This window comes from Rhinatrema bivittatum, chromosome 6 (genome assembly GCF_901001135.1).
Source record: "Rhinatrema bivittatum chromosome 6, aRhiBiv1.1, whole genome shotgun sequence".
Taxonomy (NCBI): Eukaryota; Metazoa; Chordata; class Amphibia; order Gymnophiona; family Rhinatrematidae; genus Rhinatrema; species Rhinatrema bivittatum.
This window is the reverse complement of record NC_042620.1, coordinates 271,918,833-271,943,406: the sequence shown is the minus strand read 5'-3', so window position 1 is coordinate 271,943,406 and position 24,574 is coordinate 271,918,833. Positions and strand designations below refer to the sequence as shown.

Below are 24,574 nucleotides of genomic sequence, written 5' to 3'. Positions count from 1 at the left end.
TACATTGGGCACCTACAGTTCTGCCACAGAAACCCGCCATGGTGTTTTGACTGGCAGCCAGGGAGCATGAGCCAGCCTTCTCCATGGAACCCCGTCCCCCCCTCTAGCTATTTGCAGATCGATGGATCTCAATCCATCGTCCGTCAGGGTTACAGGCTGCATTTCCAGCGACTTCCACCCTGCTCCCCTCTGTGTCCCCGGTGGAGAGCGGCAGGGGACTTACGGATACTTCGAGTGGAGCTCTCCGCCCTCATTCTTGGTCAGGCAGTCAAACCCGTTCCACCCAGCCAATACTCCAGGTATTTTCTAATCCAAAGAAGACGGTGGCCTCTGGCCCATTCTGGACCTGAGAGCTTTAAACCTTTTCTTGGTAAAGGAAAGCTTCAAAATAGTCTCGCTGGGCACCCTGATACCCCTTCTCAAGGCGGGAGACTGGCTTTGCTCCCTCGATCTGAAAGAACCAAATACCCATATCCCCATCTTTCAGGCGATCGGCAGTACCAGAGATTCCGGGTTGACGGGAATCATTATCAGTATTGAGTTCTGCCCTTTGGCCTGGCATCTGCATCCTGGGTCTTCACCAAATGTCTGGCAGTTGTCAGTGTCCATCTTCGAAGGCGGGGAATTCATGTTTTCCCTTACGATTGGCTCATCAAGGGCAACTCCCGACAAGGGGCTTAGACTGCCATGTGCCTCACGATCGACACCTTGGAGTCTCTGGGTTTCTTGATCATTATCAGGATCAGAATTGGCATAATCATTATCATATAATGGAGTAAATTCTGCTGCATGAAAGTGTCTTCCTCCTCATCATCATCTGAGAGGAAGCAGGGAGTGCAGTCATACTTTAGCATGAGTTGAAAGGTAATATCATAGATTGACTTGTTTACTTGAACTCCTAGTCTATCATTAAGTTCTTGTTCTATCAAATGTAAATGTTTCCACCAATTTCCCAACAAATTGGAGGCGGGATGCAATTTTAATTTTTCCTTAATTACCAATCCCACTGTTTGGGGGTAATAAGGAATATGGTATACCCAATGAATACCTTTTCCTTGGGGCCATAATTTAATGTTATTACCTTTAAAGTGTCTACCATTATTGGTTTAGATTTCTATACCTACTCCATGATGGTTCTCCATGAATAATCTGATCTAATCCTTTCAGGATACTATCCTGATTGGCACTTTTAGTAGAAAATCTATGTGTTTGTCCTGCGTAGCTATCAACAATTTCTAAACCATGTTTATTATCTCCTCGGCCCCAAGGTAAGGGGCCAGTATAATCCATTTGAATAATTTGCCATGGGATGGTACCTAACTTAACAGTGCCTGATGTAGTATAACTAGGAATGGTGTGATGTTTGACCTGTTGATAGGCAGCACAGTCAGCCACAGTTTGGCTGAGATGATTTTTGTTAATGCTAATACCCCGTTGTTTAGCCCAATCTACACAGCCATTTATTCCTAAATGTCCTAAAGCTTTATATACCAACCAAGAGTCTGTAGTTTTCACATTTGAGGCCTTCATTAGAAAGACTTGCGTCAGTGCTATGTGAGTAACTTTTAGCTCAACATATTGGCTACTTAGTCCTTCTCCCTGGTCAGTTAGTTTTGCTGTCTTCAGCTGGTAGGCCGCGGTCTTCTATCCTTGTTTACCATGAACATAACTGCAAGAATCATCAGTGAAACATGCCATCTGCAGTTGAAGCTCATTGAGTTCATCATAAGATGGGGCTTCTGCCACAACTGTAGGATATCCTTGAGTGTCTGTTGGGGAAATGGCAGTCTCACTTTTTCAGGTAGACTCATCACTTGTTCATGCAGTTTAGATATGCCTCCAGGGGCAGCATGAGCTCTTGAGTGATGTACCATTTCCATTTCAGAAGGGAAGTTCTCAAGGCACTGCCAGCTCTTGCTGCCATTTCTTGATCAACTATCCAAAATCCCATCTCCAGCCATCTTTGCAACTGGACTTCATTGGGGCACACCTGGATACTGTCCAAGCGAAGGCTTTCCTGCTTTGGGACAGCACAGAGACCCTCGCGGCTCTTGCCCAACACGACTCCAGTTGCCCCCATGTCTCCGCTCACCAGTTCCTCCAACTGCTATACCATATAGTGGCGATAGTGCATGTTACCCCATTTGCTTGGCAACACATGCACAGTGGACATTCCACTCTCAATGGTGTCAGGCTATGCAGGTCCTTGAAAATGATAACTTTTTTCCTACATTCCCTGAATTAAAGCTGTGGGTTACGTATCCAAACCCAACATCGCTTTTTTTATCTGCTGAAGTCATTGCTTTGGGACAAGGACACACATTCCTCTTGGCGATTCCAGATTTGAATATTACCTGCTATGTACCAGTCAAGAGATGCGTACGCTGCAACTGACTCAAAATACTAGAACATCTATTTATAGCATTCTTTTGACTTGTTTTGTTTTAATGTTTCTTTATAATGTTTTTATTGTAATGATAATAACTGTACTTCATCCTTCTCGTTTTGCCCTAAACAGAGTCTAGAATTTTCTTGGAGTGAAATCTCATACCTAAATATTTCTATAACATTGGCAAACCTCTCTTAGGCCTTTGGGAACAGGTTAAAACCTGGGGTACCAAAATTTTAATCTACATCGCTATTGGTTTAGGTCGTGTTTTTGTTTGTTTGTTTTGCGATTAATAAAATGTTATTCCAGTGCATCATTGCTATTTGTCCAATTGTGGTTCAATTCTCCAACTTGGGGGAAAATATTGGGGTAGATTTACAAACAGCGCGAATTGGCGTACTTTTGCTGGCGCATCAGGCGCCAGCAAAAGTACGCGGGATTTTAGTAGATACGCGCGTAGCCGCTAAAATCCTGGATCGGCGCGCGCAAGGCTATCGATTCTGTATAGCCGGTGCACGCCGAGCCGCGCAGCCTACCCCCAGAGGGAACTTTCTTTTGCCCTCCCCTCACCTTCCCCTCCCTTCCCCTACCTAACCCACCCGCCCGGCCCTGTCTAAACCCCCCCCTTACCTTTGTCGGGGGATTTACGCCTCCAGGAGGGAGACGTAAATCCCCGCGCGCCAGCAGGCCGCTAGTGCGCCAGGACGCGACCTGGGGGCGGGTACGGAGGGCGCGGCCACGCCCCCGGACCGCCCCGGCCGTAACCACGCCCCCGGGCCCGCCCCCAAAATGCTGCGCCGACCGGGCCCGCCCCCGACACGCCCCCCTCGCCAAACCCCGGGACTTACGCGAGTCCTGGGGTCTGCGCGCGCCGGTAGGCCTATTGAACATAGGCGCACCGGCACCTATTTTCGGATTTGGGCGGATTTTAGGCGAGCAGGGCTCTTAAAATCCGCCCCATTGTGTATTAGACAGGGACAACCTCACTGTATGGGCAGGAGCAGTTAGGCCCCAGAAGAAATGACCCACTAACTGAGGTGTATAAATTATGAATATATATATTTAGGATTGTTAAGCTTTATGGCTTCTTTTCTGCTAAGAAGTCTTCTCTGGAAAACTAAACCACTGAATTTTGTGTGCTTGTAATGACTCTGAGGCCTTCAGGAAATCTGCATTAAATAGCTACCTATAGGTCACATTCTGCTGACCTTTTTTGAACCAACACCTGGCAGGGATCCTCTGCCCTAGGGCTGGAATGTATGGAAAAAGAAAGGGTACTGTATATATATTACCTGACTTTGTACAACGGCACTTATCTGCAGATATTTAGACACAAGGATATTTACAAATAATTTAATTGTGGCAAATATAAATTTTAATATTGCATATCCTTGGGAGATACTGCCAGGCTTTCAACAAAGGGAAAAGCACTTCAGCTTGTCTCAGCATTTGTTAGTCAGGGCTAAGTTTTTATAGATAGAAACCATCCAGAGACTGTATAAAGTATCAGGTACTGAGCTGTACTATAAAGCACATTACACTGTACCCCATAACAGTACACAACATGATCTATGGTTGGATACTGGCAGGAAAAATCAGACAAAGAATGACAGACGGCTGAGGGGGGATATGATAGAGGTCTTTAGGATCATGAGAGGTCTTGAACGAATAGATATGAATCGGTTATTTACACTTTCGGATAATAGAAAGACTAGGGGGCATTCCATGAAGTTAGCAAGTAGCACATTTAAGACTAATCGGAGAAAATTCTTTTTCACTCAATGCACAGTTGAGTTCTGGAATTTGTTGCCAGTGGTTGTGGTTAGTGCAGTTAGTGTAGCTGGGTTCAAAAAAGGTTTAGATAAGTTCTTGGAGGAGAAGTCCAATTAATTGCTATTAATCAAGTTTGCTTAGGGAATAGCCACTTCTATTAATTGCATCAGTAGCATGGGATCTTCTTGGTGTTTGGATAAATGCCAGGTTCTTGTGGCCTGGTTTGGCCTCTGTTGGAAACAGGATGCTGGGCTTGATGGACCCTTGGTCTCACCCAGCATGGCAATTTCTTATGTTCTTAGGTTCTTATATTCTATATAAACCACCTCACAAGACCAATGCCTCAATACTGATGTTAACGCATGCCAGTGTTCCAGCACTGAAGTCCTAAGAGTTTGGACTGTACCACTGCTGAGATTCATGGGACAACCTCAGTGAAGTGTATACTCAATTTATTGGGACAATAAATGTGAAAATCAGCTAAGTACAGTGTGAAGATATTTTCTGTTTGTCTTTGGAAGTTAAGAAAGAGCCACCTAGCGACCTTAACCTCTCCCTAGCCATTACAATCATTCAAAACTGTTCATAGCATAATCAATATAAAATCACTAAATAAAGCATATACCTATTAAAAAAGACAAAAGCAGAAATCTTAGTATAAAAGTAAGGCCAATCCCCTATGCCCTAAAATTGCTTAGCATCAAGCAATTCAGTAAAACTAAACCTCAATCACTTAAAGACCTGCTGCAATAAATATATTTTAACCAGACTCTAGAAGTGTATCCTCATAGGCTAACTAATCATTCTTCTCTGAGAGGATAAAACTCCTTGAAAGGATCTCAAGAGATGAACTAGACTGCAAGCTAACAAACAGTATTTCAGGAAAACTACTTAATTTTCTCATAGAGGTTTAAAAATCAAATTCAATACCTTGAGGTGTGCACAAAATTCAATTGGTAGCCAGTGTATACTGTTTAGTATAGGGGACATTCTATCCCTTGATTTACACAACTTAATAATCCAGGAAGTTGCATTTTGCACCAGTTAGACTGTGGGTGCATATGTTTCTCCCAGGACAAACAGGATGGTAGTCCCCACATATGTAAACAGATATGTTTCCACAACGAACGTCGATCTAGAAAAACCTTAAATAAATAAAATGTGGGGTGACGCCATCAGAAGGAGTCCTGTCATGGATTACTTTTGTCAAAGGAGTCTGGCTCACTGAGCATTCAGTGTGCCATAGGGGTCTCCCTTCAGTCTCTGTTTTTCCGCGCTGCAGTTTGCCTCGCAGTTAGGAGCTCTGTGAGAATTTTCTCACCACTTTTCCTTACAGAAAAACTTGAAGTTATCTTCTTAAAAAAAGTTCCCTTATAGGGGTCTCCCATCGCGACACCGTTTTCTGATGCTCGATGAGTGATTTTCCACCGTTTCCAGTCAGTTTCTGCCACCTTCTTGTCGGTTCCCGCAGGCCACTGACTGTTTCGCTGCCCTTTTTTTTAGCCATGGTGATGGGCTTCAGAAAGTGCCCAGAGTGTCCGTGCACGATGTCTATCATGGACCCGCACAATGTCTGTGTGCTAAGCCTCGGCCCATCACACGATGTACGTCTGTGTCGTATTTGCTCTCAAATGACCCCGAAGGGGAGGATTGCCCGTTTGGACAAAATGGAGTCTCTTTTCAAAATAAAATTAACTCCATCAACTTCCGCCCAGTCATTACCGGCAGGAAAATCTTCATCCATCAAAAAACCTCGCTAAAAGCAGCAAGGGGACGGTGACCGTCCGTCACCGACGCCATCCAGGGCATCAGTAGCGTCTTAGTGCCGGAGAAGGACCAGACCGAGTACCGAGGGAAACATCGTCACCGGCACCAACGCGATTCCACACCCGGTGCCAGCACTGACACCACATCAGCTTCGATGGCCATCAAGGCGGTTGTGAAGAGGGCCCGGGGAGAGAAGCCTCCATCCTCCTCTGCACACAAGACTCTGAAGCGTTCCCTACCGACACCAGTGCCGGGTACTGGGCCCCCACAGATTCCTGTGGAGGTGCCAGTAGTGCCTAACCTGCCTCCCCCTGTAGCTGCGCTACCTATACCAGCTTCCAGGACGGAGCTGGACATCCTTGTCCGCCAGGCGGTCCTCGATGCCTTCCAGAGCCTGCATCCGCCATCGATGCCAGTCCCCATACCGACACCAGAGCCATCGATGTTTACACCATTGCTGAACTACCTCAATACCCTCATCGGTGCCCTTCCGACTCAGCCTGTGCCTTCAGTATCAAGTCGACCTTCCGAACCTCCGAAGCCCCTGATATCCATTCCGGGGTCCTCGGAGAATGAAGATATGGACTCTAGTCCTACTCCAGCTCCGCTTCCTTCAATGCTGGAACCGGTTCCAGGTCCATCGGGGCTCTCGGGATTGAAACGCCCACGGTTCCCTTCAATGCCATCGATGCCATCGCATCCTCCATCGATGCCGTTGCATTCTCCATCGATGCCAGCACGTCCTGGAGTAACAGACATTCTCCCTCCCTTGGGATCTCAACCAGAGACCCCTTATGATCCATGGAAGGATATTGACATGGATACTTCCACAGAGGACATACGTCAGAGCCTTCTCCTCCAGAAGAAAGGAGACGGTCCCCTCCAGAAGACCTCTCCTTTGCTAACTTCATAAAAGAAATGTCCGAAACAATCCCGTTTGACCTGGTCACCAAAGAGGACACCCGTCACAAGACGTTAGAAGTCCTTCAATTTGTGGATGCCCCCAAAGAAATTATGGCCATTCCAGTCCATGAAGTGCTCTTGGACTGCAACATCACCTATGGGAGCTCCCTTGCACTGTCCCACCAGTCAATAGGAAAACAGATGTGACATATCTGGTCCAACACACTCCAGGTTTTCAGAAACCACAGCTACCTCATCAATCAGTGGTAGTGGAATCTGCCCAGAAGAAGGCCAAGAGACTGTGCCCTCATTCTTCAGCTCTCCCTGGAAAGGACCAAAGGTTTTTGGACGGTCTAGGTCGTAAAATCTTCCAAGGCTCTATGTTAGTGTCATGCATAGCTGCCTATCAGTTATATATGACACAATACCAGGGGAATCTATGGAAGCAAGTCCAAGAGATAGCAGACTCCCTCCACCAGCAACAACAGGAAAACCTCACTGCCATTCTCCAAAAAGGCCTTGAGGCAGGGAAACATGAGGTTAGAGCTGCATATGATTCCTTTGAGACGGCTTCTCGTTTATCAGCAACAGGAATCAGTTCCAGAAGATGGGCCTGGCTTAAGGCTTCTGATTTAAGACGGGAAGTCCAGGATAAGCTTGCTGATCTCCCATATACTGGAGATAATCTCTTTGGCGACAAGATACAGGACGCAGTGGCTCAATTGAAGGATCATCACGAGACCCTGCGTCAGCTTTCTACAGTCACTGCTGAAGCTCCAACCTCTGCTCGAAAAACCACAACAAGGGATCCCAGAAGGCCTTTTTATTGCTCACGCAAATACTACCCACCTACATCTCGCGTGAGACCTGCCAGACCACCTCAAAGAGGACATCCACATCAGGCCAAAACGTCCAGATCACAACCACCCACGCAAACGGGCCCGGCCTCTGGATTTTGAAACCCTTCCAGAGAACAGCAGCCACTCCATGATTCCAAGACCAGACTTACCTGTAAGAGGTCAGCTGCACCACTTCATAGACAACTGGCGCCTCATTACAACAGACCAATGGGTAATATCCATCATAACCCAGGGATATCACCTAAATTTCCTCATGGTACCCCCGGATTCACAACCCAATCCACTGTGGATCCGAAGAGATCACACAAGCCTTCTAGAGTCAGAACTATCCACCCTACTGAGTGCCAGGGCTGTGGAAACCGTTCCCCTGGCACAGCAGGGCAGAGGGTTCTACGCCCGCTATTTTCTCATGCCAAAGAAATCAGGTGTCTTCCGCCCCATCCTAGACCTCTGTAATCTCAACAAATTTCTACAAAAAGAAAAATTCAGGATGGTGTCTCTAGGCACCATGCTTCCTCTTCTATGACAAAGAGACTGGCTCTGTTCTCTGGATCTTCAAGACGCTTATGCACACATTGCCATATCCCCATGTCACCGCAAATACCTGGGTTTTATAGTGGGTCATCAACATTTTCAGTATCGGGATCTGCCTTGGACTTGCCTTGGCACTCCTGTATTTACAAAATGCCTAGCAGTGGCTGCTGCCCATCTATGCAAAAACAGCATACATGTGTTTCCTTACCTGGACGACTGGCTAATGAAGAGCCAATCCAAGCAAGGAGCTCTCAATGCTCTAAAGCTCACTATCAATCTGCTACACTCGTTGGTGTTTCTCATCAATTACCAGAAATCCCATCTAAATCCATCTCACCTCCTTACCTTCATCGGAGCAGATTTGGACACCACAATCACAAAGGCCTTCCTGCCCAACGACTTCACAGACATACTCTCCAAACTAGCTACATCTCTGCGCACATACAAAACAGCCTCAGCCCATCATTTCCTCACGTTGCTGGGCCACATGGCTTCCACGGTCCACGTCACTCCTAGGGCCAGGCTAGCCTTGAGAATAACTCAATGGACTTTGAAATCTCAGTGGCTACAAGCCACTCAGCCTCTTTCAGCCCAGATCCATGTAACCAACCAGCTGCATCTCTCACTTCTCTGGTGGGCAAACAAGGCCAACTTGCTAACAGGTCTACCCTTCCAGCAACCAGTTCCTCAAGTGACCTTAACCACGGACGCGTCCAACTTAGGTTGGGGAGCTCATGTGAACAACCTTCAAACTAATGGTACTTGGACACAACTCAAAGCAAAATTTCAAATCAACTTCCTAGAGCTTTGAGCCATACGTTATGCTCTATATGCGTTCCAGGACTGCCTTTCACACAAGACTGTTCTCATACAGACAGACAACACAGTTGCAATGTGGTACTTGAACAAACAAGGAGGAAAAGGTTCTTATTTCCTCTGCCAAGAAGCTGCGCAGATCTGGGCCTGGGCCCTAGCACACTCCATGCATCTCCGGACCACTTATCTGGCAGGCATACAGAACGTAGTAGTAGATCGCCTCAGTTGACATCCCTACCATCCCTACGAGTGGTCTCTGGATGTTGTGGTAACGAGCAAAATCTTCCAATGCTGGGGTCAACCAACAGTCAACCTCTGCGTCTGAACTGAATCACAAAGTGGACAGATTCTGCTCCCTGCACAGCAACAAAACACGTTAGCCATGGATGCCTTTGCTCGCCCCTGGAACACAGGCCTCATATAAGTGTATCCCCCGATACAACTGATAGCCAAAACTCTCGTGAAACTACAACAGGACAAAGGGACAATGATACTCATAGCCCCCTACTGGCCTCGACAAGTATGGTTTCCCATTTTCTCGACCTCTCCATCCAAGAACCAATTCGCCTGGGCACAGTGCCCAATCTCATTACTCAGAACCAAGGCATGTTATGCCATCTGAACCTTCAGACCCTATCCCTCAGAGCCTGGATGTTGAAGACCTGATCCTACAACCGCTCAACCTTTCAACTAATGTCTCTCAAGTGCTTGTAGCTTCACAGAAGCCTTCCACACAAAAATCCTATCTTTCTAAGTGGAATAGATTCACCACGTGGTGCAGTCAAAAAGGTATCGACCCCTTTTCCTGCCCCACTCCATCTCTATTAGACTATCTCTGGCACCTTTCAGACTCTGGTCTCCAGACTTCCTCAGTAAGGGTACACCTCAGTGCCATCTCAGCATACCACAAGGGAATAGGGGATGCCCCAATAACGGCGCAACCCCTTGTGAGTCGGTTTATGAGGGACCTACTACAACTTAAGCCCCCTCTACGGCCACCAGTTACCAAATGGGACCTAAACGTAGTACTTACAAGACTCATGCATTCCCCATTTGAGCCTTTGCCCTCCTGTGATGTTAAATTTCTTACATGGAAAGTTCTTTTCCTAGTAGCCATTACATCTGCTCGAAGGGTTAGTGAGTTTCAAGCACTTGTCACATACGCACCCTGTACAAGGTTCCTCCATGACCGAGTGGTAGTCCACATTCACCCTAAATTCCTTCCTAAGGTGGTTACTGAATTTCACCTAAATCAATCTATAGTCTTGCCCACCTTTTTCCCAAGGCCTCACTCTCACCAGGGCGAGAGAGTTTTACACACATTGTACTGTAAATGTGCACTTGCATTTTACCTAGACCGCACTGCAGTCCATAGGAAATTCCCCAACTCTTTGTTCCTTTCGATAAAAACAAACTGGAAGTTGCTGTGGGCAAACAAACTCTCTCCAACTGGCTAGTAGACTGTATTGAATTCTGCTATGAGAAAGCAGGCCTTCCTCTTCAGGGACGAGTGAAGGCGCACTCAGTAAGAGCAATGGCAACGTCAGTAGCACACTATCATTCAGTACCGATTGCTGAGATCTGTAAAGCTGCAACATGGAGCTCTCTCCACACATTTGCCGCACATTACTACCTAGACAAGGAAGGACATCAAGACTCTCCCTTTGGCCAATATGTCTTGAAGAACTTATTTCCAGTATAATCCCAACTCGTTCCACATCCACCTGCTGTAATATTTAGCCTGCCTCATTTTTTCCAACAGTACACCAGTTGTGCTTGTTGCACAAGTTGTATGCTGTTGGTCCAATTTAAATTTGAGTCAGCCTATAGCTTGCTAATCATCCACATGAGAGGACTACCATCCTGCTTGTCCTGGGAGAAAGCAGAGTTGCTTACCTGTAACAGGTGTTCTCCCAGGACAGCAGGATGTAGTCCTCACGAAACCCACCTACCACACTGTGGAGTTGGGTCCACAACCGTTTTATTATTTTATTTTTCGTTCACACCTTTTGCTACAAATGAGACTGAAAGGAGACCCCTGTGGCTACTGGTACACTGGGCATGCTCCTATTGTTCCCCTCCCCTTCCAAACCCTCCTAATTTTCCGGTGCCTTCCCCTAACGTTGTCCTGGACCCTCAGGGCCCTATTAGGGTTCGTGTAGTCCCGGGAGTTCCCCCTCCCTCGGTGGATCCCCCTCCCCCAGTAGACCCCCCTCCCCAGCCTCCTTTGGACCCTTTTGATGTAGGGGATGATGATTCCACTGCCCCCCCCCCTTAGAGGGCGATGATCCCCCTGTCCTGCTCTTATTTCGGAGGGAGGAGCTGGAGCCTCTTATTTCCTTCGTTCTTCAGGAATTGGGAATTGATGCCCCCCCAGATGATTCTGTGGCGGCAGCAATGACGCCAAACGCGGACCCGGTCCTGGCGGGACTTAGGGCCTTACCGTGTACTTTCCCTTTTCATCCTGTGCATCGCTTGCTCCTCCTCAGGGAATGGGAGTCCCCAGAGACGGGTCTTCGCGTTGGAAGAGCTATGGATAAATTATACCCGTTCCCTGAGGACTGCCTGGACATGTTAAAAATTCCTAAGGTGGATTCTTCTGTCACCGCTGTGACAAAGCTCACTACCATTCCGGTAGTGGGCGCTACAGCATTACAGGATGTACAGGACCGTAAACTTGAATTTTATTTGAAACGCATTTTTGAAGTCTTAGCTCTTGGTGTCTGGGCGACAATTTGCAGCAGTCTCATGCAGCGGGCAAGCCTTAGGTGGATGCAGCAGTTACTCAGCACCCAGGACCTCCCGTCTGCAGAGGCTGAGCAAGCTGAACGTTTGGAGGGTGCTATAGCCTATGGTGCGGATGCACTATATGATTTGCTTTGGGTCCAAGCTAAAGCCATGGTTTCAGCGGTATCTGCCAGACGTCTTCTCTGGTTACGTAATTGGTCTGCTGATGCTTCTTCTAAGGCTCAGTTGGGCACTCTTCCTTTTAAGGGCAAGTTGCTTTTTGGTGAGGACCTGGAACAGCTTATTAAGTCTTTGGGGGAAAACAAGATCCATAAGCTGCCAGAGGACCGTCCCAAACAGTTGAAGTCTTTTTTCCCGACTCGCACTCGCTTCAGGGGGAATCGCCGTTATGTTAACAGGGCCCGTGGATCCTTCCCCAGGGGAGGGGTATCCAGGTCACAGTCTTGGTCCCATTCCTTTCGTGGCTGTCGAGGTTTCCGAGATGGTCATCAGCAGTCCACCACCTCTAAGTCAGCACCCCAATGAGATTCAGCTGGTCCATTCCTCCGCACAAAACTTAGGTGGGTGTCTTTCTCTGTTTCTCGAGGAGTGGGCCAAAATCACTTACGACCTCTGGGTCCTCGATGTGATAAAACACAGCTACACATTAGAATTTGCCAGACACCTGCCGGATCTCTACATCGTCTCCCCTTGCGGCCGTTCCAAGCGGCCTGCAGTTTGTCACACCTTGTTGAAACTTCAGGAATTGGGGGCGATCCTTCCGGTTCCGGTACATGAAAGGGGTGCCAGCCAATATTCAATTTACTTCGTTGTTCCCAAAAAGGACAATTCTTTCCGTCCCATTCTGGATCTCAAAAGGGTCAATCAGGCCCTCAAGGTTCCCCGTTTCAAAATGGAAACCCTGCGAGCAGTAATTGCAGCAGTTCGTCCCGGGGAATTTCTCGCTTCCCTAGATCTGAAGGAGGCTTATTTTCACATCCCCATTCATCAGGAACATCAGAAGTTCCTTCGTTTTCAGATCCTAGGTCAGCACTTCCAGTTTCAGGCTCTCCCGTTCAGTCTCACCACTGCTCCCCGCACTTTTACCAAGATCATGGTAGTTGTTGCAGCAGCTCTTCGTCGAGAAGGGATTTTAGTCCATCCTTACCTGGACGATTGGTTGATAAGGGCCAAGTCCGTCTCTCTCTGCGCGCTCACGGTAGATAGAGTTTTAGCCCTTCTCACATCTCTCGGTTGGATAATCAACTACTCCAAAAGCACTCTTCAGCCCTTGCAAGAGCTGGAATTTTTGGGCGCATTTTTCAACACTCGGATCAGGAAAGTTTTTCTTTCAGACTCGCGGACAATCAATCTGATAGATCAGTTGAACATTTTTGTCTCTCTCCCTCTTCCCACGGCGTGGGATTACTTCCAGGTTCTAGGGACCATGGCTTCCATGATCGATCTCGTCCCCTGGGCGTTTGCTCATATGCGTCCATTACAGAAAGCATTGTTGTCCCGTTGGAAGCCGATGTCCGAGCAGTATCAGGTGATCCTCCCTCTCTCCGACTCTACCATCGCCAGTATACAATGGTGGTTTTCCCCGGCTCACCTTCTCAGGGGAATGCCTCTTTTGACTCCCTCTTGAGTCATAGTAACAACAGACGCCAGCCTCTCCAGTTGGGGAGCTGTCTGCCAATCTCAAATGACTCAAGGGTTCTGGTCCCTGTCCCAGTCTCGGTGGCATATCAATCGCCTAGAAGCCCGAGCGGTTCACCTGACCCTCAAGTTTTTTCTTCCTCTGATTCATTACAGAGCTGTCCGGGTGCTATCAGACAATTCCACCACGGTAGCTTACATAAATCGACAGGGGGGGGAACTCGAAGTCGTCTAATGGCGTTAGAAGCCAGCAAACTTTTTCTCTGGGCAGAAAGGCACTTGGATCGCCTGGCAGCTTCCCACATAGTGGGAAAGGAGAATGTTCAAGCCGACTTCCTCATTAGTCAACATCTCGATCCCGGCGAGTGGGAGTTATCAGATGTAGCGATGGATCTAATCGTGCGCAGGTGGGGTCCTCCTCACCTAGACCTCATGGCAATGGGGCTTTTGAAAATTACCACAATATATGTCATTGAATTGTCCATAGGTTTTACCCATGTTAAGTGCACTTATTTATTTTAAAGTATTTATATCCCGTGGGGTACATAAAATAACATACATAAAGTCAATCAAATTTTACAGAAAAAAAACAAAACAGAAAATCTATTAGTATATACGTGCAGCCTGTCATAAGACTTAAACATTCAAGAAGAAGTGCATGATAGATACAAGTAGTGTCGTGAGGAGTAGGAGAAAAAAGCTAGCTAACTGCTGGAAAGGCTGTTTTAAAGAGATGAGTTTTTAGCGCTTTTTAAAATTCCTTAGAGTCTTTCAGAGAACGTATAGCAAGCGGTTCAGAGTTCCATAAAGCTCGTCCTGATATGAAAAAAGTATTCTCTGGAATTGTTGAGAGGTGAGTCAACTGGAGGGAAGGAACATCCAACAGGAATTAGGAGGAAGATCAAAGGGTACAAAGTGAGGAGTGCAACATAAGATACACTTAATGTGGGTAAATGGCTTTTGAAAATTGCTATGATAGTATGATACGATGTTAGATTTACATGTGTTACGCCTTTGAAATTTCACCTGTATTTTACTGTTACTTGTGCTTCAGTCTTAACTCTCAATATTGCTGTAATACCAGAGTAATTATATATTAACTATTTTTCTCTAACCTTTGTTTTTCTTCTTGGTTTTTCAAACCAAGGAAATGGAAGATATTGATGGTGATCTTGTAGATGAAGAGGAAGGGTCAATTCAGCAGCCCCAGGCCAGTGTTCTTTATGAGGATTTGCTCATGTCTGATGGAGAGGATGATGATGACGGGAGTGATGAGGAAGGAGATAATCCTTTCTCTTGTAAGTCTATCTTATTATTATGCTTTTGTAGTAGTGCTTTAATACTTTGTGTTAAAACTCTAAGATTTCTCTATTTTCTTGACTAGTTTAAACAAATTTGACTTGTAAAACCAATTTCTTTTACCCCATTAGAAGTTTAAGAACATAGCAGCATTAGGAATACCATACTGGGTCAGACCAAAGGTCCATCAAGCCCAGCATCCTGTCTCCACACTGACCACTAGGTCACAAGTACCCAGTAGAATCCCAAAGAATAGGTACAATCCTTCTTGCTCATAACCAGGGATATACAGTAGCTTTCCCAAGTCTATATAGCTAATAATTGTTTATAGACTTTCCTTAAGAAATGTATCCAAACCCTTTTTAAACCCAGCTATGCAAACTGCTTTCACAACATTCACTGCAACAAGTTCCACAGTTTAATTATGCACTGAGTGAAAATTATTTTTTCAGATTTGTTATAAAAGTATTGGAAAGAGTAAATAACTGTTCCCTACTTAACCCATTCCACACCACTCATGATTTTGTACACCTCTATTATATCTCTTTTCAGCCATCTCTTCTTCAGACTGAAGAGATCTAACTTGTTTAGCCTTCTTTAAAGGAGAGCCATTCCAACCCCTTTATCATTTTGGTTACCCTTCTGCACTTTTTTTTTTGTTCTGCTGAATCCTTTTTTGAGATGGGGTATGGGGAGTTTTCTACATTCTACATCACCCCGAACGCTCCTTGTACTTAAACCTCATAATACACACACACTCACACACACCACCCCTGCCCCAACAGGAGGAAGGGGAGAAGAAGAGAGAAAGTGGAGCGTGCAAGGGGATGTGCACAGCTCCATCCCCACCCCAGTCGCCTATAATTCCCCACATCTAGTCACCCTCAGTCACTCCCAACACCCTCCATACATACTCTGCCAATCTCCCACCAACTCACCAGTCACTCCCTAACCCTCCCACATGCAGCCCTAGACACGCAACACATACCACACCCCTAGCCACCCTCAGTCATTCCACAACACACCACTTTCACATCAACCCCATGACACATGCACACAACCTCCTCCAGCCATAATCCCCACCACACACACACACACACACACACACACACGGGAGGAGAAGGGTGGGGGCAAAGTGGAGAGTGTGACGGGGAGAGTGCACACACAACACACACTTACCTCAATGTGCATACATCCCCAACTCAACCCTAATACCACTCATACCAGCCCCATAATAAACACACACACAAGGGAAGGGGGAATCTGAAGATTGCAAGGGGGGGGGGGGAAGAGGACATTCCCTAACACACTTAACCTCACTCATACCATCACATAACGCACATACACATCTCCCCATCCTGCGCACACACACACAGGGGAGGAGGGAGCAAATGGGAAGTGTAGTGGGGTAGAGGGAGAGTATATGCACACACACACTCATCCAGAGGAAGGATGGCGGATAATGGGAGTAGGATCCCCCCACCCTGCCCACACCCAACACATATTCACTCCACTCTCCTGATAACCACTTACACATCCACAACACATACACATCATTCCCACATAGGTAGGAGAAGGGTATGGGGAGAACGTGGAAAGTGCAAGGAGGAAAGTGCAAGAATGCAAAGTGCAAGGAAGTTGTACAATATAAGATTTTTAATAAATGAATAGAAAGGCAATGACATGAGATTAAGCTCAGTGATCAGGAAGCTTATTTAAATTTAGTGTTTGTTTGTTTATTTTCCAATTTCTTATATTCCGCACACTCAGGTAAGTCTGGCCGGTGAGGTGTACAACAGCAGCATACAATATACATAAAATCAATCAACAAAAATAAATAAATAAATAAACCTTTATAAAAATAACATAAAGTCAAGTATAACAAAATAAATAATGAACTGTCTGCAGTATATATTATCTTAAGTTGAATGATTATAAATCTAATACCGATGTATTATTGAAGCATCAGTATTTTTCTGCCTACATACAGGTTGCATCAATCACTTCAGGAAGCTTTATATAGTTAAATCCTTGATTTCTTCCTCAGTTGATAGAGCTAGGGATGAAGCTAGTATGAATATAAAAGTAATTCGACAATTTTTTTGTTGACAAGATGTGGCAGTTGACTGAAAAGTTTTGCTTCTTTAGTACCTGTTTTAGAAGTCAAGTTCTTTGGGATCATTTCGATAAGGTCTTCTCTGATGAGATTAATATTGTCTCACTGAATAGTAATCTTTGTCCTTTGAATGAATGTCATCATGCATCCATGAATATGTTGAGAGAAGAGCTAGTTAGATTTGCTAGTATGTTTGTAAATTTCTCTTTAAAGGAAGGTCATGTGCCTGAGCTGCTAAAAACTAAAGCAGTTGTTACGAGCGCGGAGGCGCAGTCGCTTCTGACGAGAAATGTGAGCCCTTGGATCGCCACGCCACTCAGGGAGGAGCCCCAAGAGTGCAGCGAGAGGTGAGCCGATGCAAGCACGGGCAAACAAGAAACAGAAGAAGGCTGGAGCGAAGACGAGACTAAAGGTCTGACCCTCTACCGGACCAGCACGCCCCAAGAAGACCAGCAACACAATATTGGTCAATGAACAGTCCTCCAACCGTTCCAAGTCCTTTCGGACCTGCCGCTGGGTAACAGCAATAGGTGGCAGGCCAGACAGAAGACGAGGGCAGATGGAGGCCTTGGAACATGGAAGACTCTTGGATGTAGACATAGGCGAAGACTCAGACAAAGACTTTTGGATGAAGGTTCAGGAGCAAGGTTCTGCAGACAAAAGTATACAGGAGCAAGATCAAGTACTTGGTTGAGACTGCAGCGCAGCACGCCCTACACAGCCCACTTGCAGGGCTGGTCGCGGACCACGCTGTGCTCAAAGCAGGCTCTAGACGAGGTGTGGAGTAGATGAGACTGGTACATGGCGAAGATCCCGACGAGGCCTGCACCGGGGCACGCCCTACACAGCCGCCTGAGGCTGGTCGCGGACCACGCTGAAGCGGAGCAGGTTCAACTAGAGTCTTAGACATGGACGGACGCAAATGCAAGGGACTCCAAAGCCAGTGACAGGATACAAGCTCAGGATTCAAGATACCAGATACTCAGACAACTCGGGGTTCAAGACTTAGGATACAAGCAGAAGTCTTCTGGAGGCTTGCACTGCGGAGGAGAAGATAGCCTTGTACCATGAGGCGCCCTACACAGCCCGCCCATGAGCTGGTCACGGACCACGACAATGGCATGCCAGGAAAGTGGACATCGAGGAGCCAAGGAACTGGAGGCAGAGGCGAAGACGAAGGCATCAGGAAGGAACATCAAACATCAGGAACATGAAGACATCTGGAGGTACGGACGAAGGAACATCGAACATCAAGGACACCAGGAACATGAAGACGGAGCCGTCAAAGCAGGAGAAGACCACGGAGGACCTGGACCGAAGAAGAGGACACAGACGACTGTGAGACTCGATCCGAAGGCTCTGAATGAAGGCATGCAGGGCCCTTTTATAGGGCTGAAACAGGAAACTGGGTGGAGCTGGCTTCTGGTGGAGCCGCAAGCACTTCCTGTTGCCGGCCCTTTAAAGATAGAGAAGAGGCGCGCACCAGCGCCTAAAGGAAGGCCAGAAGAGGAGACAGGACCCTGGACAGCGGCGCCCTGCCACGCAGGAGCAGACAGGCTTCAGGAGCAGCCTTCAGGCCACAAGATGACAACGGAGCGACAGCAGCTTTCCCCTGCAGCTCAGAGAGACAGACTCGCAGCTCTGTGCTGTGAGAGGGGGTTCTGGGTGCGGCAGTCCAGGCCACAACAGTGTGGCCTCCAGGCCGCATAGGGGTGGCAAGAGCGGCGGCCTGCCGCAAAGGGTCCCGGCATAGACAGCAGCATTACTAGGATGGAGTCTGGTGGCGTTGGAGCTTCGGCGGCAGCTGCGGTGGCCTCCTGGCCGCTTAGATGGTCGGCAACACGGTGGTCCAGGCCTTGACTGCCGCAGGACGGTTCCAGCTTCGGTGGCAACTCGAAGCAAGGTGAGAGGCCTGCTCGCGGAGAGTAGCTCCACGGGCAGGAATCATAACAGCAGTCCAGTATTAAAAAGACCTACTCTAGATAGTACTGATTTTAATAACTATCACCCTATTTTGAACCTACCATTTTTAGCAAAAGTGCTAGAAAAGGTAGTTCTGAAACAGTTACGTTTCTGTATTGAGCAATCTATTTTAGATGCTCACCAATAGTGTTCCCTGCAGAACACATTGAGCGTATGGGTGTATACTACTGAATCTTTTTGTTTAACATACATGGATACTCCAAAAATATCAATTTATGCGTGATTGTTAATTTAAATTGTGATCTGTATTTAACTGGGCGCCAATGTAATTCTCTCATCACTGGGCTCATAATACAGAGTCTTTGTTGCTTTCAATTTTTTTTATATATTTTGGCGAGGATTTGATAGTGGCATAGGTTATTTTTTGGTACTGCTTGATTTACTGCAGCATTTGATACCATTGACCATGCTATAAAGTTGCAACAGCTGAAGGAAGTTGGAGTAGGGATACTGTTTATAAATGGTTTGAATTCTTTTTTTGTGGACACACAAAGGATTGAGATTCCTGGTGTTAAATCTTAAGTATTTCCTTTAACTACTGGTGTACCATAAGGTTCGTCCTTGGCGACCCTTTTTAACATTTACATCTCCCCTATCTGTCACGTGTTGGCTAATCTAGATATCTGTTACTGACTATGCAGATGACATCCAGTTTTTTATATCTATAAAGAATTCAATCAGTGAGGCTCCTAGTAAGGTATCAGATTGTTTAATCACGTTGAAGAGGTGGTTGTTTGAACATAAGCTGATGCTGAACATGGAAATAAAATGGTGAGGCTTCCATCTACAGATGTTATGAATACATTATTAGTTGAGGGTACATAGCATATCTCATCCTCAACTAATAATGTACTTGTAACATCTGTAGATGGAAGCCTCACCATTTGTTTTCCATGTTCAGCATCAGCTTATGTTCAAACAACCACCTCTTCAACGTGATTAAACAACCACCTTGTCAATGTAATTAAACAATCTGATACCTTACTAGGAGCCTCACTGATTGAATTCTTTATATTTTTTATTTTTATTTATTTGTATTTTTCTATACCGGCATTCACGGAGTTCGTATCATGTCGGTTTACATAAAACAAGTGGTGAGAAATACATTATAACGTAAATAACTAATAACATAAGAGTATACATTCAAAAGTAAAACAAGTGCATGGAAGAAAAAAGTTACAATAAAACGGGGGTCATTCTAACTGGGATTAGAGTTAGAGGAAAGATAAAAAGTTTAACGAGAAGTAAAACATTGTAATGATTGGTAGATAGAGACTGTTTCAGTTTAATAGGAAATGTTCAGTAATGCTGCATTTGATGGTAGTGAATCTTTAAGGGTCCGGAAATGCTTTCATGAACAGCCATGTTTTCAGTCTTTTCCTGAAGGTTGGAAGACATGGTTCCTGTCTTAGTTCTAGGGGGATGGAGTTCCACAGTGGGGGACCTGCTGTGGAGAAGGCCCGATCTCTCAATGTTATATGTTGGGTGGTATTGTTGTGTGGTACCTGTAGATATTCTCTATATGCTTCTCTGATGGGTCTGTTGGAGGAGTGTTTTTTAAGAGCTATTTGTAGATGGAGTGGAGCCAGTCCATGGATATTCTTGTAGATTGTGGTGAGGGATTTATGAATTATTCTGTAGTGGACTGGTAACCAGTATTGGTATTCTGTAGTGGATTGGTAACCAGGGATTTATGAATTATTCTGTAGTGGATTGGTAACCAGTGTAGGTAGTTTTTTATAGATATAAAAAACTGGTGCATAATCTTGGTGTGATTATGGATACAACACTTTCACTTCACTTCACCCGAAAGTGAGTAGTGTGCTGAAGAGTGCTTTTTATAAGCTTCGTCGCCTGCATCCTTTTTTAGTTGGTCTATTTTAAGTCTGTTATGCTCATCCTAGTGATATCATCACTGGACATCTGTTACACTTTGTTCATTGGGCTGCCTCAGACAACGTTACATGCAGTGCAGCATGCTGCAGCTCATATAATTTCTGGAACATCAATTCAGAAGTGTTAGTTAAATTACGTTGGTTCCCTGGACCATCAGCTCCGCCCACTGACAGACATCATCAGGCTGTGTGAGCATTTAGGGAGCGACCCAATGCCGGAGGGAAGTGCTGCTCTGCTTCCATCCACCTGCTGTGGTGCTTTCCTGTCTGCCTGCATTCTATTAAGGACCTTCTGGTGTGTGTCTGCCCCCTCCAAGAAACAACATTGAGCTCCCTGGACCGTCAGCTCTGCCCACTGACGGTTGCATGAGCATTTAGGGAGCCACTCGATGCCGGAGGAGCTGTACACTGGGAGGGTGCACACACAAAGGCACATGATAAAGGAGGTTGCCCCTTCGTGCGTGCTTCAAGTGCGACTATAATCTGCTGGTTTGTTCTTTGGTTTTGGATTTCCATTAGCATAGTTAATAAGGTGAAAATATGACTTTTAGCTATCCCATTCCAGTTATATGAGGGAATGGAAGATAAGCAGATATTCCATGAGGAATGACAAATGATTTTAATACTAAATAATCTTACTTAAAACCTATAACAATGGCAACTTCCATAAGTCTGCCATTTTGCATTTTAGTATCTTTTTGTTCTGTTAAATGTACAATTGATCTCAAAGAAATAACTCTAGCAGCCGCCACTTTTCCCCCGGGTCCGTCGTCCCTACCTTTGTTACTTTACTCTCCTTAATCCTGTAAACATTCACTTTATACTCATTAACCACACCGAGAACTGTCGTTGGTATAATAAGGCCGCAGCTTTTATTTAACAGATCAATAAAACTTCCCTGGGTACCCGAGCCGGTGTGATGTCTCCACCGCTGCCCGCCGTAGGTACCAAGCCAGGCAGTCTTGCTCCCTGGGCCCCCCGCCTTGTCCGCCAGCAAGGGGGCCCCGACCATCGGCACGTTCCGCGCCACAACCGTTTTTCGCCACCCAAGGCGCTGACCAGCTACCACGCCATCCTGTGATGTCACCGGCATCACTTGCAATATGCCCTACCGGCCCGGGTAACCGCCAAAACACGAGGTAGGGTGAACCCTTGCCTCGTGTCCCCCACTTCCTAAATAAGCTGCGGCCTGGAATCCTGTAGAGCATTGTAAAATGCCCTGCCCCCAATGGCATCCCATAGAACATGATTAACTGTTTCCATTCTCAAAAGTTCCAGTCCCTCGTTGTTATCTCCCATTGGTAAACTTTGACCAGTCCATGAATATTGCCTCCCCCTGACAACTCTCGAACCCTCCTTCACATAGCTGTGAGTTCCTCACGTTTTGCAGTGACGGTCCAGGTTGGGGACCGTGGAGTCATATGTCTTTATTATAATTACCTGTGTAGTCGAAGTATACTTATTATTATTACCATGTTGCACATCCTGATCCCCGACATATCATTGTTGCTATTACCTGTGCAGCCACCCCCAAGTCTCTGGGGTGCCGTAGTCATGGTATGAACCGTTTTCAAGGACCACTCTAAACAATGCATGGTGTGTCTGGAAGAAATAATTAGTCTTTGTTAGTTATGTAACTTTATCAAGTGCCAACCCTGGTATCCGGCAATACCAATTAACAATACACCATGTCTACCCACCATCAGCCTATTGGGTCCATCGTAATAAGGCCGCAAATGCGTTAAATCCTGGCGGGAACTTCTTAGTGGCCCCGTCAGCTACTGTCGCCCAACTCGGCTCTCACGATCAGCGCTACGGGGTAGCCAGGATTAGGTCTCATTCCCTCTTACCACTTCTAAGTCTCCCACTTGGAAGACCTCCTCCAGCCTGCCGTTGTACCTCGCTGGTATCAGAACGCCAGGGCACTCGCTCTCCACCTGCTTGGAAGACCTACTCAAGCCTTATCTGGTACTTCGCGGATATCAGAACGCCCAGGTACCCGCTCCTCAGGTCCCTTCTGCGTCTACCAACTCTCCGGGGTTTTTCTCGCTTTAACCACTCAGTATGCCCACTCCTTGGGGGGTGCCCGCTGCCGCTAAAGGTGCTCCTCACGGGTCTACCCTCTTGGGTATGGGTCTTCGGGTTCCTCCACTCGGGTTGCTTTCTACAGTGGGAGTAATGCCGTCAACTACTGCTACTATGCCGCCTCCGCCGTCCGGCCTCTCCCTTTCCCTCTGTGGGAACGTCCGCTCTCCATCATCTCTCCCAGCATCACCCTACCATATTATCATGTTAAACTGCTCTGTGGACTACTGTCAGATCTATCTAGCTGTGGACCACTGTCGGATCTATCTAGATCCGTCTTGCTGGTGTCGGGCTCTGGAGTGGCCCCGCTCGCTGGCCGGCGTCATCTCACTCTCCGTCGTAGCAATCCGTCACCTGCGCTCCCTCGGTCGTCTGATGTGCACCGTCAGTGACAGCCGGGAAAAACATCTGTATAGCTTTTCGTCGTATACCCTTGGGCATCTGCCTGTGCGTGCCCACTCAGTTATTGCGTTCGTGCCTGCTTATCTGCCTCGCTCCACCCTCTTGAATTTCTGATTCGGCTGGGACCGGTCTGATATTCAATGGTTTTGGTTTTACCCCTAATTATTCATGCTTCGTAACTTCATAACTATCTAGATTTTCCTTATACCATTATGGCCCCAGCGTTAATCTGCCTCCCTAATCTTAAATGGAGTATCGCTCCTCGGAGACTCCGTTCTCGCTCCTCTTGCTTCCAGCCTGCTGAACGGGATCCGGTACTCGCTCCTCGAGGGCCCTACATTCTTGCCTGGTGGCGAGCGCAGACATTGACCCCATGAGTTCTATTGCAGATAGTGATTGGATAATCGCTCCACATGTGCCCTTGTTCCTCGTCCCTAAGACTCCTTACAATGTAAGACGGGGTGACGGCAGGCTTAGGTTTAAACTTCCACATCAATGCTGATGATATTCAGCTTCTTATCCCCATAGTGGACACAATTGAGCAAACCTTTAAATTAATAGGCGTTTTTCTTAGAGGCATTAATCAATCGCCATGCCCCATGAAGTTTGCCCTAAATATGGAGAAAACAGAAATTATTCTTCTTGATAGAAAATTCAGAAGGTAATATTACCCGTACTGAACAAACCCTTTGTATTATCAAACAATACCAGATTAGTACTTTCGGACTCATTGCAAGATCTGGGGATTACTATTGATTGCCAGGAAACTTTAAAACATATCTGTTAAGTTCAGAGAAGGAGAGTATCCCCAGGTGGTATTGCGAACAATGAAGCCCTTATTGGATTAGTGATTTCCGGTTGGTTACGGGTATTGATCTTTTGTTGTCTTATTGTAATTCTCTCCTCTTTTGGCCACCCACGATCTAGTTTGCGTGCCCTTCGGGTGCTTCGGAACTCTGGATCCAGAGTGTTGACGACTTGTAAGAAAAGATGATCACATTACTCCTGTTTTAATTAACCCGCATTGGCTGCCACGAACACCAAGAATACCGTATAAAGCGTGTTGTATGTTACATAAGCAACTCAAAGATTGAACTTCCAATACCTGAAGGACTGCAGCCCTGCCGGGCACATCAACTCACTACTTCCATATCTGTCGATTCTGCTTCCAGTCTAATATAAGACTGTCTGTGTGTATCTCAATACTACAGCCTATGCAGGTGGTCCCTCTCAGGATCTCCTCTTGAGGGCGCTGTCATCTGCCGTCGGCCTAAGAGTTCCGCAAAATTGCGAGCTCCTCCCCTTGGGGGAGCAGCATCGAACAAAATTACAGCGCATGTGAGGCTCAGTTCCTATAATTAATAAC

General features: G+C 46.5%; 1 protein-coding gene across 4 annotated transcripts in view; it reads left to right on the top strand.

Annotated features, from left to right (window-relative positions):
- The window catches only part of TAF1 (TATA-box binding protein associated factor 1), a 441,469-nt gene that overhangs the window by 385,916 nt on the left and 30,979 nt on the right, over positions 1 to 24,574 (top strand). For all 4 annotated transcript variants that reach the window (XM_029607221.1, XM_029607219.1, XM_029607220.1 and 1 more), the window contains one exon: positions 14,576 to 14,726. In XM_029607221.1, coding sequence (XP_029463081.1) covers positions 14,576 to 14,726 — 151 coding nt within the window. The remainder of the gene's footprint in view (positions 1 to 14,575; positions 14,727 to 24,574) is intronic.